We start from the raw sequence: 19272 nt of genomic DNA, 5'->3' as shown, positions 1-19272 counted from the left end.
AAGGCAGCAGTTGAAAATCTCTACTGGTGAGTCCCATACAGAGGAGAAAGAAATCTGTTTTGTAGCTGCTCACAATCAGGGCTGATTGAAATTAGAAAACTCCAAAATAACATTTGAGATAATGTATGAAGCATTGCTGTACTGCTGCTGATACACTGCATTCCCTGTTACTTTGCTGGAAGACCTAGTCTAAAAGCTAAAGATTTTACTGTATTGTGAGAAAATTGTGACTAACTTCCTTTGCTGTGTCTGCAGTTGCCGAACAGCTTGTAGCAACCTGATTATGGCTTTCAAAACTGGATGTCAGTAAGTGCTATAATAATTTAATTGTACCATTCTTGTTTCCATCTTCTGCAGCTGTCCCTAGTTGCTTCTCAAGTGAGTCTGAGTCCTAGTGGATAGGTCTGTTCCTTGTTACAATTGTATTTGGCTCATCAGGGGACATACAGAAGAGTGTCTGAGAGAAGAATTGAATTGTAATGGTGTTTACAGGAAGCACACGCATACATTTTGCGTATAATTTGTGGTTCTCTGGTAGGCTAAAATGTGGCTAAAACAGTCTTCCTGAATGCACCTTGCTGTCATAGGTGAGATTACATTTTGAACTCCTCAAACCAAAAAAGGCAAAAATTTGTAAGTCCAAAGTTCTTTTTGACAACTACTTAAGAATATGAGTTTCCTAGAAGGGGGCAAGTTTATATCCAACAAAACTACTTAGAAACTGAAAGTTCTCATGTTCCATCCTGACAGTGCTGTTGCTGTTTCTGCCTGACAGGAAAGATGCTGTTGTTACAATGAGCAGTTTCTGTTCTCTTACAAGTCCCTCATCGAAGTTCTACCCATTTCTATCTAACTTCTGAGCTTGCAAAATGAAGTGAACTGGCTGGAAGCCACATGAAACAGCCATGAGAAATACAATAGGCAGCCTAACATTTGGTTGCTCTCTCTAGACAGGGAGCGCAAGAGTTAAATTGTTTGATCTGAGTTATGAAGCCTTTCTCTGACATGTGATATAAACCACTACCATGGTGTCAGTTCCACTTTGGAAGTTCTCAAATGTTTTGATGGGTGCCAGTATGCCGGTTTAACATTCCCCCTGTGCCGGAGCCAAGCAGTCCAGTCCTAATTGTAACAACATGTGTGCTGGTCAGAAATGCCAGGAGATGATTTTGGTGCAACAAAAGGATTGGATTTTTTTTCCTTGTTTTAAGGAAAGAGAACAGTTGGAACTGAGGCGCTTCAAGCAAAAGCCATTTCTGTCTTTGGAGTAGCTGGTAAGTCTGGCAGTATTTGTTGCTGTCACTGGAGTGCATTGAAGGCGGGTGTGCTGTCCACTTAGCTGGTATGGGGTATCTCTTCAGAAAAATAGAAAAATTAAAAGTTCAGCATAGATCACGAATGGGTGGGCACATTTTTAAGCGAGGGCCTCTTACAGGTAGAGGTAGAAGTCTGAATGTGAAGCCTGCTGGGGTTGAACCCCCATGGCAGGGAAAATAGAGCAACATGTGATACCTGACAATAACACTGCAGGGCTTATCACAGAGGACTTGCAATCTCCTGTGGCAATATAGCCATTTCTGTGTTGGGCCACCACATTACCACTATGAGAAGAAGTGGAAAACATTGATGTATACTGCTGTGAGAATGTTACAAAGCATGTTATAATTGCCCATGTTGCAGTTTGGCCAGGATGTTGAGAATAACACTCCCTCCTCCGTAAAGAAGTGTTTAAATGAGCACAGATGGTCATGGCTCAGCCTGGGGTTCCCATGAATGTCCAGTGCATGGTGTAAAACGCTTGAACAATCCCCAATCTGATTGTATATCCAGCCAGATGAAGTTGGGCTCTATAGAGGTTTCAGCTTACGGTAGCCATCTGGGGAGAGACTCACGTTCTCTCTCAACTATTCTTCCTAATACCTTCTGTGACGCAGTAGTGTCTTCCATTTGAGCCTGTATCTCATCTGAACTGAATGAGGAAAAACTAGTAACAACGAAAAGTAGTGACTGGCCTAGTGGTTGGGGGTACTGTGTTTCCCCACCAGCTATATTAAGACCGTGCTCGAAAGGATTGTTCATGGGACAGTTTTACTATTCTGGAACCAAAGGGGCAGAGCACTACTGAACTGTCACCCATGCTGGGATTCCTTCCATTCTGCATTTTCGGCTTAGGACAGCAGGATCTATAGACTTTCTGTTCCTGACATCCTTTTGTCAAGGTTCAAATTTGGATAAAAACCCCTGTGATACAATTTTCCCAGCCTGAGGCCTCTACTTCACCAGATCCCCCTTGTGTGGGATCTTTCAGTATCTGTGAGCCCTGGACTGAATTTGGTACTTTTGTGTGATTCTGTGTAGACACAGTGTCTTCAGTCTCTGCTCCACTCTTGTTCATGCAGTTGCCGAGAGCTAGATCCAACGCAGAAATTGTACGTTCAACACTTTGGTATTATTTCATGGTCCCTTTTCTGATTCTGTGGATATAGGTGTGGTGTGCAAGAGACAAAGGGTTTTGCCAGTGGCAGTGCAAACAGGGTGTAGAGAGGTGGGCTCGTATTATAGAAACCACATGTTTGTTAAGTGTCCTATTTAGGCTAGTCTGCATGGTCCTATTAAAGCGAGTGTTGGCTCCTTTGATGGGGCACGAGACTGGTTTCCTTCATCATTTCCCCTGATTTATGTCCCAGCAGCAAACTTCTACATCAGTGGGGAAAGACCAAGTAACGAGAGAAGTTAGCCAAGCCTCACACCCTCGGCATGGTAGGACATTAGATCCTTCAAATCCTTGCCTTTGGCAGCCTGTTAGTTACAGGGTTTAAATCATGCCTTTTAAGATACAGGTAGAGATACTAAAAAGCTTGGGCCTTTCTGAATTAGGGCCTGGATTGTGTAGTTAGAGTCATTTTCTCAATTAGCTAAACATAAATCAGTATAATGAGGCGGTTGGGAGCACTGGGCAGGTTTAGTAACTTGTCTCTCCTCCCTCTGTCCATACCACTCCCACCTGCTTGTTTGGCTGATCAGCCAGTGATTTTATTTTTCCACACTGCTAGATCTGAGCAGTGGGTTTTAATGTCTGAACTGGCTTTCACACCTGATACATGTGTGCAAGAGGTGAGAACTGGGAGAAAGTGCTCTTGCACAATAAGTAAAGCAGGCCTCATGTGGCAGAGATCTGACAGCCTCAGCATTCCATGACACACAGTCCTTCAGAGGACATGGACAGTGTCCTGTAGAATAGGCAATGGTGTTCAGAATGTCTAGCAGCAGTAGGGATGCCATTTGCTATGGTATCTGGGACTCAAAAGCATGTGTGGGGGTCAGGGCATCGCATTTGTTCTTCAGAGGTGGGTAGCAAATGCATGACTCCCTTTTCCAGGGCTATGCCATGTAAGGGCTGTGCTATTTTCTGGAGACTGTTGGATGATTGAGATGGGACAGGTTGCCTTGCAAGCCCTGTTCAGCCCAGTTGTCTGGAGGAGCACTGGGATCCATCTGAGCAGGTGGTAAGACAAAAGCTTGGAGATTCGTCACAGCAGAGAATGAAACCCCAAGTACTGGAAGAGCCTGTTTTGTGCCTACTGATGCCACTGAAGTAGATATAAATCATCCAGCATGAAAGCTGCAGCATTAGGGACACCTCTTTAGTCTTGCATTTTGCAGAATGGGGGAGGATGTGGAAATTAATTAATAATTAATTAATTAATGTGGCTGGATTAAGGAACAGAATCACTGTTGACCCAGACCATGCATGGGCTGAAACCATGGCCCTCCCTGAGTTTGGTTGCAAGGGTTGGCGCCAAGTAAGACAAAAGCACACAAACCAGCCTTAATTGCTTTGTGTGTAATTAAAATGAAACATGAGTCATAAATAAATCTCTGAATAATGGGGACTCTTCAACATTCCCCCTGTAAGGTTTCTTGCTTTCCTCTGAAGCAGTTGGTGTAGTGCTGGTGGTGTATTTTAAGATAGAATCATCTGGTATGATTCTCTCATGTTCTTATTATTAGTGCTGATTGTGCCCTTCAAATGTCTTTCTGACATTTCTTTTCTCTGTGGTGCAGAGTAATGGGTCTTTGTTCTGGTTTGCAGACATTACCTTATAATGCAGGGCCAAACTGGGCCCAAGATCTCAGTCTACTTGTTTATTGGGAAGGCATTGCTCTGACTTCACTGTGGCTTGGGACTCTTAAACAAATACTGCAACAGGTTTATAATAGAATAGCAGCAGTCAAGGTCTCACTGACATGCATCAGGAGCAGCTCCACATGCACAATTGCTGACCATATGTTGCTTCTGCACTAGTACCTAAATGTCCTGAAGGAGACCCCACTGAGTTATTTCACCTACACAGCTTCTTCAAAGAGCCAGTAAAGGAGACAGTAGAACAAAGGACAGAGTCACCCCATGAACTTCAAGCTTATCAATGTCATGAGATGTCTTGCTAGTGATCAATATCAAGTGAGGACCTGGCTGCACTCCAGTCACAAGGTCCAGCAGCAACTTTCAGCTACCTACCACATAGCTAAAGGGCAGATGACCTTCTTGACCACTGCTTCCACATGGCTGTGAACCACCATGTTCCCAGGAGAGCTGGCTACAAAGAAGATGGAGACTCCCTTTTTACAAGGACTCACGTGGAAAAGATTGAGGAGTAATGGGTACAAATTACTCCCGGGGAGGTTCCAATTGGACACCAGAGGAAAATATTTCACAATGAGAACCATCAGCCATCTATCTCCCCAGGGATGTGGTGGACTCCCCAGCATTGGGTGCTTTTAAGATTTGGCTATACAGGATGCTGGGTCATCTATTCTAGGTCATGCTTACCAAGAAAGGTTGGACCAGATGATCCTTGAGGTCCCTTCCAACATGCTATTCTAGGGATGGAGAACCGTCGAGTCATTCCTGGGCAGCAGATAACAGAAGGTCACTGTTGGTGTGACTCCTTCACTAAAGGCTAGAGCTAGGTCTCCAGCAGATGGTGTCTCAGCAAGCCATGGTATCTTCCTTACTGTCTCCATGTGGAAGAAACGTTTTGCACTACCACAGCCTTAGGAGGTACCTCATCATCAGCCCAGCAGGGGTGCCTCACTAGTCTGTGTACGGTATGGCTGAAAAGGCACAAATTGTCTATCCTGCAGATTGTTAGTTTGGGCAACAAATTCTAATGTCTTTGGAGACTCATGCTGTGAGCCTGTGCTGAAATCTGTGCTGAGTATGCTCACTGCCTTTGCAACATGAGCTCACTGGAGCGAAACAGCTATGTCTTTGCAGGCTCAAGTCACTTTTCCCATTCCAGAGTACAGAGGTTCTCTGTCCCAGGGAGAGGTTAATCCAATTCAGACATATTCTACAAAGTTGCCCAGTTTGGATCTAGATTAGGTTTTTAAGTATCACCAAAACCCTGCATCATGTTTTGAGTAGTTCTGTAGCTGTTTAGGTGATGGCTCTTGTTGCTGATTGTGCATATTTCATATTCCATAGTGCTGATGGTGTCCTAGTGGTTGTGTCTCTGGTTTTGCTGTCGTGTGAGCTTCAAATGGTCCCGTGTTTTAGTGGTTAACCTCATGGCAGAGAAGATGATGCTGTTAGCATGAGGATGTGCTCATAAAATACCAGGTCCATTTCAGCATTTTTCTAACACGCTTCTCTGATTCTCCATGAAGAACGTCTTGCAGCTGTTTTAAAATGTCATGCCTGGTTCCCTGCAGGATTTTCTTCTTGCTTCCAGATCTCCCCACTACAACCTCCCTCTCTGCTAAAATACCAATTGTTTTCTTTTCTGCGTTCCTCAAATCAAAATATTTAGCAATGGACTTTTCTCCATGACATCCCACTGCATCCCCTGACTACTGTGGAGTGTTCATCAGTCTCACTGACATTAACCAGTTTTGCAGGAAACCAGCACTGCCAAGCAGGCAGGCTCCCGCTCCTGGACTTGCTCAGCATATTTGGTATTGCCAGTGACAGTCCCTCTGTGAGTCTCTTAGGGGTGATGCTCTCACTGGCAGAACCTGAGAAGCTATAAGAAATTATTTTCCTTATCCTGGCCATTGCACTTGGACATTCATGAGGATTCTTTCTGGCCTTGACATCCACAAAGCTATATCTGCATTTCATAGGGGAGGAATCATGAAACACTTTCCAAGGTCTAGTCCATCTCTTTTGCCCCAGCTGCCTGCAGCACTGGAGTCATCCACTTCTCAAACCATCCTAAGCCACCAATAAGTTTTCTCCTTCGGTCCAACTGATTTCCCTTCCTGCCTCTAGCAGCTGCCAAGAGTCTTCATGGACCCATCAGTCCTCCATGCTAGGGAAGTAACCAGGGCTTTTCAAAGCAATCAGGCTGAGCAGAATGTGGGGAAGTGCAAGGTGGTACTGGAAGTGTTTTGATTCATAGAATTAAAACTCAGTAGTACTAAACTTTTTGCCAGTTTCAGAAGCTTACGTCCCTATTGTTCCTTCCACTTCTCACAGGCTTTGGGGTTATCCACATTCACCATTACACCTTAAATGCTTGCACTCAGAAATCTTTGGTTTCACCTACTGTGTCTGTGACCCCAGAGGTGGCTGTTTTGAGCTGATCACCTCTAGAGAGGTGACAGATGATAACCCATCTGGGCATTCCTGGAGAGAGACAGAGGGAGACTTCCTCATGAGGGTGAGTGCTGGGGAAGGCATTTGGGATGGCTGCAATCCACAAACACATCAAAGGTGCAAATGGCTTTTATCAAGAGGCAGTAAAACTTTAATCCAAAATTCACTTTAATGTATTTGCCACATATTTGAAAGGGAGCTGATTTCAGAAGTGCTTTTGAGTGTTTTAAAAATTCTCCTGGACCTTTATCTTGTAACTCTCTCCACTCTGGAAACCTGATGCCTTTGTTTCTGGGGTCCCAGATGTCTGGGACTCGTGACTATGGGGAGAGTGAGAATTGAAACTATTTCTAAATCTCTTCTGAAACATGGGCACAAATAGCTTTTTTTCCTAGCTCTAAACCCCTGTAAAACTCCCAATTTATTTTTTTTTTTTTTTTTTTTTAACCACAGATCACACTTGCAGCAAATACCACCTCCTTAGGCAGAAAGTGGGACATGTTCTCATTCATTTGTCAAAAATCCCTCATTTCCAGCTCAGTGAGGCTGCAAGACACTGGCCCTTTAGTATCCTGGGGTGCTTGCCTCTAGTGTGGAGCTTTAGGCTGGTGCTGTTTTGCTGGAAGAAATCTAAAGTTAGTGTGGAAAACAGGAGCAATTCCCTGGCAAGATCACAGGAATTGTAGCCTTTCTCATTTTCTTTCTTTTTTTCTTTTTCTGTAGGAGAGTCAAAACATCGCTGCTTTCATTTGGAAAGGGCAAGTGACTTTCCCATGCCGTAATACCCAGCAAGTGTTGAGAGAATGTGGTTACATAAAACCATATTTTTAATGCAACCGACAGACTGTCTTGAGAGCTAAGTGGTTTTTGACAGTTTTTATGCACCTGCTAATTCAAAGCTCTTAACATGTGCCAGTTAAAAAGAGCCAGGCACTAAAACATCCACCCTGTGGACGGCAGGGGCTCAGCTGCACACCAGAGCACAGAGAATCCATGAAAGGTAGAAACTCGACTTCTCTTACAGGACTGACTGGTACACAACTAACTCAACTCAGAGCTTTTGTTTCCTGGTCCTGCTTGGCCTTGAAGATTCCTGCTTCTGCTTTGCACCTATAGAATGGCTGATATTTCTTTGGGCTTATTCTGTTTGCTTTTCCCAGTTATAGCAGTTACCAGAAAGAAAAGATGCTAAACATCCTGTCAGGACTATATCGTTAAAAGGGATGTACTGACAATACCTCCCCAGGCTCCTCTACTAAATTTGTGCCTCCGTGTTTTCTGGATAGTGAGATTGCTTCTCATAATCAGTGCTAAGACAGACATTGCCAAAGCCCAGATGGAAACTGGACACAATTCTCCAGTGTGTCTGCTCAGGTATCTCCTCTGCAATCACTGCATGCTTAGAGAAGCTACATGGACTGTTTAGACACAGCCTTGCTGCCAGTAACATAAAGTAAGGCCTGGGAGTCCTCCTCTTCTAATATTTTCCTTCCTATCCACCCCTTCAGTAAACTCTCAATTTAGAGATTTTCTCAGGATCACTTTAAACCTCTCACAATGAAATCTTCCTTTTTCCTTCCTAGGGCTTTCTCCCCGTGCCTTATCTGCTCACAGCCCATCTCCACAGAGTTTTGGCTGGCTGTCCACACTGTGGGTCACCTGATGGCCTCATCCCTGTAGAGAAAAGCTTGGAAACTCAGCACCATCTAATATTAAAAAAAAAAAAAAACAAAAACCAGCCAAACAAAAAAAAAATCTTGAAGGCAGATACAACAAATTCAAGAAAGCTTGAGAATTTTAAATATTTGCATTTGCCGACATGGGAGTTTTTGTGGAAGAAATGACCAGATAACCCTGAAACAAGAGGCCACTCGATTTCTGTGCAAGCCCAAGGCAGTTACGACTGTGCATTTGGGATGCGGTTCCATGTAAGCTGGGGGATACCATGCCACTGCCACTTCCCTGCTGTATAAACTGAATCAAGCTTAGTCAAGCCCTCACCTGATAACTGAATTGCTTTCAGGAGATGGGGCTGTAGCACTTTTTAGACCCTTCCTTGATCTCAGGGCCAAGAGGCATTATAACAGTCTGTAGTGTTGGACTCAGAAGAATTGCAGCACAGCAGAGGTGTGTGAAGTCCAGGGACAGTTGTCCCGTAGGGTTGGAGATATGGGTTGGGAAGGGAGGGAAAACTGCCCCGGTTTCATTTGCATGGCTGGCCTGTTGGGCTGTCTAAAGTAAGCTGTGGCATACATTCTGAGGTGGAGGTGAATCCAACACTGTTATCTTACCTGGATTACAAGCAGGCAGCAGGTTTGCCTGTGGCAATGGAGGAACCAGGTGATGGCTATTAACACAGCTGAAGGGGAAGGTGCTCTCAGAGGACACAAGAACATATATTTGAAGGACAAGTGTGCCTTGGTACATCCTGCATGTTGGGCCCTATCTGAGGAGATCACTGCAAGCTGCTCAGTGGAGCTGATGGGACATGGAGGGCATGTGTGATGTCTGTAGCCGAAGGTGGAGAAGGCCCTGCTAGGGCTTAACCTTGGGCACAGCAGATGTGCTGGATTTGCATGCTACATGATATAGCACTTCAGGTTAGTGGGGACTTGCCTCGAATTACAGCTCCACTAACCTGGACAGTTGGCCCGGAGTGAGGTCTAGTGTCAAGAGCAGATCAAGGGCTGCTTGTCTCATACACTGTTCAGAGCTGATGGTTGGGACTCTGCTGCTGGGTGGTTTTCTGTAGTGGTGCTGAATATCAGTGTTCTTTCTTGCACCTCTGCTAAGAGGCATAAACCTTATTCCTTACAGGCTCCTTTTTTAAGCCTGATTGCAGAGAGAAAACTCATCATTAATAACCTGTCAGGACGGTATTAGTATCTCTGAATGCTGCATTTGAGCTTGAACTGACAGGAAGGATTTTTTTTAAGAGAGAAACACTAGATGAAGGCTTGTCAGGGCAATAGATGGGGCTAGGATTCCACATCATTAACACTCAGTCTGAGTATTGCAAAATCACCTGGCAGGACAAATATGATCCAGGTCAGGTGTGTGTACACTGCTGCTTTGCGTTGAATTACCTAGAACATGCTATATAGTGTTTATATTGGCTTCATGTTTTATATTGGCTGCAGGAAGCCAGATGATACCTCATTTGACATGAATTCTGTTGGACTAAAGTTGCCCCATAACAATTCAGAGGATAAATTTGACTAGGCAGAGAGGTACACACTGCATCAATGTTTTGCTGTATGGGGTCACAGCAGTTTTAATCCAGTCCTGGGTACCCTCAAACAAAACTTTCTACCTCAGTACTGCTTAACCATCCAGGTACGTGTGATGCTTATGGGGGATGTTTCCTTGAACAAATGTGAGCTCTGCTCCTGCTGAAAAGTTAGTGTTATTTCTTAGATTGCTGCTTTAGTAGCTTCTGTGTGCGGACTTGACCTGTAGACTATGAGTTTTCAGGGTGCAACTTCCAAGCAAGACTAAACTGCAGGTGGGCTGACCTGTTCTGAAATGACGGAAGGGGAAAGGTTCTCAAAATGTCCTGTAGCTCATAGCCAGAACCTAGTCCACCCTGGCTGTACTGGCAGAGAATTGTCCAATACTTTCTGCACCCTGCAGTGATGGAGAATCTGTCTGTCACTCGTAGAAGATTACTCCAAGATCTGACTGGAAACTACATGGCTGCAGTTTAAACTTGGGTATTCTTGCCCTATTAACTGTGTTTGAAGAGAATGTTTTTTCCAGTTCCCAACGCACAACTCTTCCTGTGTTACACTTTAAGGCATTTGCACAGTGGGCTCTGCAGTGAGACAGGGAGTGAAATATGCATGGTGGGAAGCATCCAAAAGTTGTTCAGATCTGCATTGAGTTTCCAACACTAATCGAGCCATCTGTGACTCATCGTCATGCTTGTGCGTCAACTCATGTAGATACCCTCAGAGCAAGCAAAGCACTGGATCACTGCTTGCTCACAAGGACAACAGTACCGTGTTTCACAGTTGCTGTCCTCATGAGGGCACAGGGCTATGATGTAAGATCAGTTCATAAGAAAAGTATGGTGGGGTGGTTATTTGCTGCTGTATTCAAACTCAGAAACACGCTCAATTTGCAACTACAAGAAAATGATACGAGTCATAATTCTAGCTGAGAGCCTAACTACTTTTGAAAACATGTTGTCTCTCTTTCCATCTGATTTAAATTTGAGAACCACTCCATGTCCTAAAACTGAATGATTTTATCACCTCTTCACCAGCCAGAGTATGTGCTGACAGATTTTTTGATCAAACTAAAGAATAACTTTGCTGAGAGATCTCCCAGTTTTTACCCATCTGAGAAGCCCAGATGTTTCCTTAGAATCTCCTCATCCTTTCAGTACAAAGGTGGGTTGCTCTGAGTGCAAAACAGCTTTCTAGGCTGGAGAGAAAAGCCTCTGGGTCAAGCTTGAAGGTAGAAGTTTCTTTCATTAAGCTCAAAGAAGATGTGTAAATTACTTATTTTTTTTACCAGTGTGCTAACTTCTTAAGTTAGAAGTATTGTTCATGGGGTAAAATGTGCAAACTTCATTTAGGATGCTAAGCCAGTTATATTAATTATATTGTTTAAAAAGTGTGCAGAGCGAAATAAAATAATCCGTTTTTCTGGTATGCTTTTCTTTAGAGAACTTCCTGAAAAGCCGAACTTCCCTGGATCGGTGACTGCATCATCTTACAGCCAAAAAGCACTTGGCAGAAAGGTGATGCAAATGTGACCCTAAACATCAGAAGGCAGGAAAGTACTTGAATGCTGATGCACTTTTCCCAGCTGCTGCTGACAGATTAATTTCCAGGGCAGATGGAATAGCTGGTCTATCTTGGAAACGGTTTTCCTTTCCACAGGCACGTGCAGTAATGAAAACAGTGATTTCCAGTGGTACTTTCTGCCCAAGAGTAGATCTGTGGCAGATTTCACATCCCCTCACTTAAAGTATCTCTGAGTCCAAACTGGACAGCTTGTTTCCCTGCATATTTGGAGTATGGCTTGTCCTAAGGATCTTGGGCTGGAATTTCTCACTGTCGGCTATAGAGGGAGTCGTGATGAGTGGCTTCAGCATCATTGGAATTGCCCAGTTTAGGAGGAAATTGAGTAGCCAGACCTGCAGGGAGAGCTGTACTGATCTACTCCTTAGAGTTTGTAGCCAGCCATGTCCTGGGGTGAATGATTGGACCTGGGTGAATAAAGGATGCTTTGTACTGTGGTCAGATTTAGATACCTGAGGGAGGCGACCAAGGAATGAAGCAATTCTGTTTGTTTTGAACCAAGAGAGTCTTAAGAAAAGGAAAAAAAAAGATAAAATAAACCAGAGATATTGAGGCAACCTAGGAGATGGTGTTTGATCTGAAACACAATGTTCCATTTTACAGTTTAATTTCTTTTTTTTTTTTCCTAAAGTCAGGCTTTTCAATAAAACCTCCAAAAGGCTCATTTCAGAAACACCTACATGAAGTCAACCTCTTTGCTCTGAAAACACTTTGGAATGAAATGTTTTGAAGTTCTAAAAAGAGCCTCCTGTATTAGGCTTGTTGGTTTTGTTTGGTTTTTTGGCAAAATGTGCTTGTCAAATTCAGCCCAACTTTGTGAATGGTTTATGTCCCTCCGAAATTAAACTCTGGTCAAAGTTACTGTTCATTGCACAAATTCACACACTGTATCTATGAATCCGCCAAGGGCAAAATGGAGTCTGTGATTCAACCCGGAGCTGTTCCACCTCCTTGGAACCAGGGAGGAGAACCCAGGGCGTTTTCATAAAGGAAGCAATTCAGCTCTCAGTAATCAAAGCCCAGGTCCTGCTTCCTGTCCAAGGGCATCTGGAGTCCCCTTGATGCAAGTGCCCCAAATTCCCATTGTCTCTATGAGGAGGTAAAGCACATCCTACCAAATGAAGGAAATAGAAGATCATGGGAAAAAATGACCCAAACCCCTTTTATTTATCTGCTCCCAAGAAAAAGTAGGAGCATGAGACGTGAGGTTACTTTTCAGGCACTTTCTAATGACTTGGATGATCCAACGAAACAAATGAAAGCAGCCAGGAGCGCTCTCCACTCCGACACAGCAGAGAAATATTTGCCAATGCAGCAGCTCTGCAAATGTGTGAGGCTGTTAAGCTCCTAATCCCATGTCTTATTTTTATGAATTTTCACACTAGTGGGATATAATGAATGTTGAGCCCAAAGACATTAATTACTCAGGTCCTTTTTTTGAGAGGAATTTCGATGGAGTGTAACGTTTTAAATTACAAGGTGTGAAATAAACTCTACAAAACTTACAGCTTTAGTGGAGGAACTCCAAAATCAAATAAAAATGCAAAACCGCTGATGAAGTCCAATTTACTGTAAAATGCCCTGGATCGTGGTGTTCCAGTAATTTTTTTTCCCTACATACTTTGGTTAAAATAATTTATATCCGCTGCAGTGTTTATGTACCTTAAGCTTTATTTATTAAAGGATATGTATATTTCAAGCCCGGTTTTAATGAGACATGCTGAAATCTGTAAGGTACAGTGCGACTTTTGTTCTAATCAGCACTCAATCTCTTCTCTTTACTTTTTCTGTGTTGAAAACATTCATGTTGGAAGGAAAGGGACGTGTGTGTGTGTGTGTGTGTGTGTATGTGGGTGTATATAAATTTGAGATATGTATCAACATATGTATAAAGTAATAACCAAAATCTATTTCTCTTTTTCTACCATCAGGACAAACACTCCATCACTGTTCAGTCTGAACACTTAACATCACAGATGAGTTTTATCCTTATTCTTAGAAGAGGACAATTACTTTTTTGGTGGTTTTTTTTTGTAGGCAAATTATTTGTTTACCAAAAATTGTGCTTTAGTTTGGCTGAAAATGTTTGCAAATCCACATCAGCTTGACAAACTGTTCTGGAAAAGGAAGAAAAATAAATCCAAGTGTTTTGGCTTTGTTTTCTAATGAAATGTTTTGAGATTTCATTTTGAAACAACACCCTGAAGCTAAAGTTAACATCAACTAAAAAATACTTTGGAAGCTTAGAAACTTAAAATTGTGAATTAAATGAGACCTTAGGGATGTTCCTTGTGGGAGTTGCTTTGAAACTTTCTTCCTGTGTTTTCATTCTTCCAAGGAAATGGGAAATATTTTTGCACAGATAGATGAATTTGAAAACTATAATGTTTATGGCCATTTTGGTATAGCTTTAGGAGTAAGTTATAAATATTCTATTAGGTCTTAAGAGCTTAATCAAACTTAAGTTGTATTTTCAAGACATTGTAGAAAGCCTGGCTTTTGTCAACACCTCAGAACAAGATAAAAGGTATTTAAATGCTTAAACTTTACTGATAATACTGGAATATGGATATGAAGCTGATTGTGAAAGTGTCTCTTGTCGTGCCTAAACCACTACTGAAAATGGTACATAGGTTCCTAGACCCCTTTAAATGGATTACGGAGCACATACAGGATATCATGGGCAAGAAAGTGACTCTCCCTACAAAACAGTTTTTTATTAAAATGGAAAACTTCACTTGTGCCAATTTTTTTTCAATTTAATGAAAGAAGGAAAGAGAAAAATCTTTAGTTTTAGGATGCCTGTCAAAAAGAGAGCAAAATAAAATCTCTTCTGTATTAAGAGAAGTGAAAGTGGAAAATTTCTGGTAAAAAAAAATAATGTTTTGCTAGGCTTTTCCCCAAATATCTGTGATTCGGAGGCTATCTGTAAAGTGAAGAAGGTTTCAGGTCTGGTGAACTTGATTTCCTCCCTATGTTTTCCTCTGCACATAGAGCCACTTATTTTTCTGATGAAGCTAAAGATGCAAGAGCCCAGCAAAGTGAAGTGAAGTCTGGGGGCAGAAGGGGGGAAACTTTTCTTTGTGTCATGGAAAAAAATGTCAGCTTTAGAAGTGAATGCATTCCTTGAAAGTGAACCCCGAAGGCCAGAAATGGCTGAGCAAGGAATTTAAAGGGAGAAACACTCAGAGTTGGGGAGAAGAGTAATAAAGTACAGGTTTGTTCTGTAACAAATTCCAGCACTTGCAAGACTTTTTTAGACATATGGAAGTCCATTTAGGAGGAAAATTGTTTGCAGCCGCTGATTCAGGGCCTATTGGAATCAGTGGAAACATTTCCATTGTCTTCTGTCCTGAAGAAATGCTGTTCCTGTCCTTCCTTCCATCCCTAGCCTGCGCTCACTCTCTGGGCCATATGGATTTCATCTCCCTCAACGACATGTAAGAGAAGAGGGTTTGGCTGTTTAACGGCATGATGTAGCTATGTGGACAGGAATGGTTGATTTCTACTTGATTGGCTACAAATCAGGTAACCAACGCCTCAGTTTTGAGCGGCTGGCTTTGGAGGAGTTATCTGGGTGCGTCTGGCTCTCCTATCACAGGGCTGAACATGGCTTTAATCACATCAGCACGCTAATTGTGCCCCTCAAGAAGAGCTTGGAGGAATGAGGGTCTGTGTTTTGACAACTGTCAGATTTCTTTATTGCTAACCATAATTGCTGGGCTGTCCCTGGGAAAGCACACTGGGTAATTGCTTATCTGGATAGTACCTCCCTTCAGCTATTTCAGCTCAGAGACTTTTCTAGCATTAAACCCAGAGCCAGGCTGCCTGCAGAGGGTGGACAAACCAAACCCACCAAGAACTGATTTTAAAGCATTGCCTCCTGTTTCTCCTTTTGCAAGGCAGGCTCCCAAAAATGGATGCATAGAACGGAATGGATGCTCACAAGCACACCCTGATCTTATAGGGTATTGACTCCAGACATATATGTGATCATTGCCACTATCTGCCTCCTACCATTGAGGCAAGGACCAGTCCCCACTGAAGCAGTGACAGCCTGCAGCGCAAGAAATGTTGAAGTATGTCAGCGTCTAGAAGAAAAAACTGATATTTTTTGGACTGGAACTGGGTTTGAGAAACAGCACGTGATCAGATGTGAGATGAGGGACAGAGGTGGATTTCTGCCTTCAAACAACACCCATTTTACTGGATCTGAGTGCCTACCAGGCACTCAGAACATGTCAGCAAGCAGCTGAGCAGGGCTCCCAAAGCGGTGCTGACACATAGGTGCGACAGACTCCTTGCTGGCACTGCAGGCAGCAACCTGGGGTTTGCATTTTCTGGAGGAAATCACGAGAAATCCGTGAGTGCACAGAGCAGGCTGAGAACAGAGGGCTGGAGCTCAGCTCCCCTGCCACCTCAGAGCTGCTGTGTGTCACAAAGTCACTTCCCTTCACTGTCCCTTGTTCTCTTTCATTCATATCTGCCTTGCCACCCTGAAGCTCCATGCCCATCTCTGCCTCCTGTTTGTAACAACAATCCCGTGCTGCTCTCATCTCCTGCATAAGTGGATGTGCCAACAAGGAAATCTTCCCTGAAACCAATCTGGGTATCAGCTGGCTCTGTTTCCCTCCTCTCTCCACTGAACTGCAAGTCTCGTGGCAATCTTCTCTGGGTATTCCGGACAATGAATGTGTTTCTTGCCATGTAATTGAATTATCCACTTTAGAAAGAAAAAGATGTGGTTTTGTTCCCATTACAAAAACAAACAAACAAGGACTGATATTTATTACAGGCCAAGGCTACTCAACAAGTGTTTTCTGGAATTCTAATAAATTGCTGAAGAAAGTTTACAGCTGAGCACTAAAGATGGTTTAGTTTTCCAAGAGGCTGGGATGTATTTATTTCCCATTTTCTTAACCCACAGCATGGTGAACAGCTTAACGTGCTCTTTCCAGGGTTCAGACAGTGTCAACCCAAGCCCATGCTCTTCACCCCGAAACAGTTAACCACTTCTTAATTAAAACCACGCCAATTATTCATTTTCAAGTTTTGCATTTATTTTCCCCACTTGCCCAGCCTGCTTTTTGGTTTTGCTTCCACTTCATTAAAACAGCTTCCAAAAAAAGAAAAACAAACCTAAAATCCCCATTCACACACCCAAACCAAAGAACACAAGTATCATGCAACGAGGCTTTTAACTAAACAGCATTTTGTGTGTCAAGGGGATATTTGCAAAGCAAAGGGACATGCAGGTTAGAGAGGATTTGCTTTGTGGCATCTGGAGAACGATTTGTCCTTTGAACAGTGGGCAAAAAGAGATGGGCTTGACTGTTAGAAAGAAAACAGCAATGCAGGAAACCCTGAGGACATCAGTCTCAAGACTGTAGAAGGAGAGGGAGGACCAGCGACCATTAGCAAGTGGATCAGGGCACCCATGCGCAGCGGCTGAGGTGTCTCTGTCATGTCGTGCTGCCTGTGCAAGGAGTCGTTCAGCAGCCAGGCCCAGGGAGTCCCATCCTGAAACAGTTTAAACACCCTCCTTGCTTCAAGCACATTGCTTGCGCATGAAGATGAGTGTGGACAGATGTCCCCGTGGGAGCAAGGCACTTAAATACATGTTGGTTGTTAAGCACATGCTTAAGTATGTGGCTGGATTAGCAGACTGGTATTGAAATGTTTGCTTTTTGACAAAGTTGATTTTTTTTTTTTCAGTTCATTACTGGGCCTGCCAATGACATCATTCGTTTTCAAGATGAGAAAAAGTGTATAAATGACCTTAAAAAAGAATAAATTAAACATAGAAGCAATTTTAATGGCCACTTCCAAAGGAGATTTATGGATGTGCATAAAGCTACTTTCCATAGGAGAAGGACTAAGGTTTTAGCAGTTACATTCATTTGGATTTTTTTCCCCGTTGCAATATAATACCCACAAATATTTGTGAGTTGTGACTGTGCTCCGAAGGGTTAGTCCTCTTCCAGAAAGGGGGGTGGAGGGAGAAAAGACTAAAACAGTGGTGCCAATTTGTCTGCCCAGACTCTGATTATGGGAGGGTTGTTGTTTTTTTTCTTTCCTGCAGGGGAGAGAAGCTGGTGGGACGCTGTCTCTCTCTGGGGTGAGGGATATCTGATACCCAGCCCAAGAGCAGTCCAGCAGACTGAACTTTCATCTCCAGCAGTGAGGGATTTGAACACAAAAAAAGAACCCTCAACCAAACCTTGTGGATAAACTTCTCGGCTAAATTTGGAGATCTTGGAGCTGGGGAAATTAGGAACATTTGAACGTCTGCTTGTAAAGAGCATGGAGAAGAGGGACAGAGGAGATCCCTTGGAGGAACGGAGGTGGTTTCAATACACCTATTTATTTATTTGTGTGCCCTGGGCCCTGCCCTCCTCCTGCCTAGCCTGCTATCCAATGACCCTTGGTGCTGATTAAAGTTCCCCGGTGACCTCTGAGTGCTTTTGTTACCCTGCCTGGTAATAAAACCCCAGTTAAATGGCTGGCTTATCCAAACCCACAGCTCCTTATGCAGCCTGCTCTGGAGCCAGCTCAAGTCTGAGCCCTTGGGAACATGCAGTTTAGCTCTAATTTAGCTTGGCTAGCTCTGTTTAGCTGGCCCATGGGGGTTCCTGGTGGCCGTCTCGGTGCCCCCAGGTAGCCATGGTAGGTGAGTAGTCAACCTGAAAGGGCCACAACCTGGTTTCTTGCTAGGCAGAGTCCTGGTTCCTAAGGCAGGTAATCCCACTGAAGTCCCTGAAGGGGATGGAGCAGGCTTAATGTGATGTAGATAAACATCACCCACCTGCAGGATTATGCCCTGACACCCAAAATGCTGGAGCAAAGCCATGGTGGGGAGATGTTTGTGCTGATACTGCTGCAGTTTCCTGTTGGAATCCATGAACCTGTATCTTTGGGATCACGCCAGGATAGTGCTGACACACACCTCCACAGAGGCAGCTGCCAGGGCCAGGGGCAGACCTGCAAGCTGCGCAGGTATCCCTAGCATAAGCAAAGCCAGGGAACTGAAGTGCTGAACTCTGATTCAAGTCCATGCTGGAGATGAGGACATTCGTGTCCTCATAGCCCCTCTCCACTTGCAGCAAAACTTACAGAAAAAGATAAGAAACTAGCTCTTGGTATTGCCAGCGAGAGAATGTGCTTGTCATCTCTGTTGAAAGCTAGGTGGCAACTGTTGAAACTCTGTCTTGAAATCTGAAAACTGGGACTTGTACAGACAAACTGATGAACAAATTTCCGCTCTCCCAGCCCCCTCCTCCACTTGTATTTTATAAATGACAAGTTGAGGGAAGGACTCCAGCCCAAACTCGGTTGGGGATGGTCTGAGCAAAGCCGATTTGAAAAGGTAGGAGCCCTGCTATTGGAAACCCCAACCCAGGTGCTGCACAGACAGCCCAGCTGCCCCACCCTGATAACCAAACCTCTGAGACGCGGGGGTACACTCAGGGGCCATACAAACTCGACTTTGCAGAAATACTTTTCAGGAGGAGATTTCCCTGGCTGCATTTGGCCCAGAACTCCCACCCCAACCCTTAGCTGAGCACGCCACCAAGCCTGCTTACATGGTACCAGTTTGTGTGATGGTTCTGTTGCTGTGAGCTGGCTTTTCCCCTACCCTGAATAATGCATACTTTTCCATCCTGCCTTACCAACACATCTTTCCTTACTCCTTGGCCGGAGGAGATGCCAAACAGAGAACCCCCTAGTTGGTATCCTGGGGCCACCTCCCTTATTACAACTGGTACCCAGTAAAAAAAAGTGTGTGGCCTTGCCCCACCATCCATGTGAGCCTGAAGCCCCATGCGTTGTACATGTGTGCCAGTGCTTTCCTGCCTCAGG

General features: G+C 43.9%; 1 protein-coding gene across 3 annotated transcripts in view; it reads left to right on the top strand.

Annotated features, from left to right (window-relative positions):
- GORAB (golgin, RAB6 interacting) overlaps window positions 1–18921 on the top strand; it is a 29304-nt gene extending 10383 nt beyond the window's left edge. Inside the window, exons 5-6 of one of the 3 annotated variants that reach the window (XR_009724200.1) lie at window positions 17495–18053; window positions 18296–18921. Coding sequence is in view for 2 of the 3 variants with exons in the window: in XM_061345443.1 (XP_061201427.1) it covers window positions 6482–6773 (292 nt within the window). In the remaining variant the exon portion in view is untranslated. Of the gene's footprint in view, window positions 1–6481; window positions 8314–17494; window positions 18054–18295 lie in introns of those variants that run through there. The other 2 variants (XM_061345444.1, XM_061345443.1) reach the window with 2 other exon arrangements.
- Window positions 18922–19272: the final 351 nt, after the last annotated feature.

Source organism: Neopsephotus bourkii, unplaced genomic scaffold (assembly GCF_033783945.1).
Source record: "Neopsephotus bourkii isolate Nb327-2 ecotype Australia unplaced genomic scaffold, CSIRO-AGI_Nbou_v1 NB_234, whole genome shotgun sequence".
Lineage (NCBI taxonomy): Eukaryota > Metazoa > Chordata > Aves > Psittaciformes > Psittacidae > Neopsephotus > Neopsephotus bourkii.
Note: the sequence above shows the minus strand (reverse complement) of the source record. Positions and strands in the feature narration are given on the sequence as shown.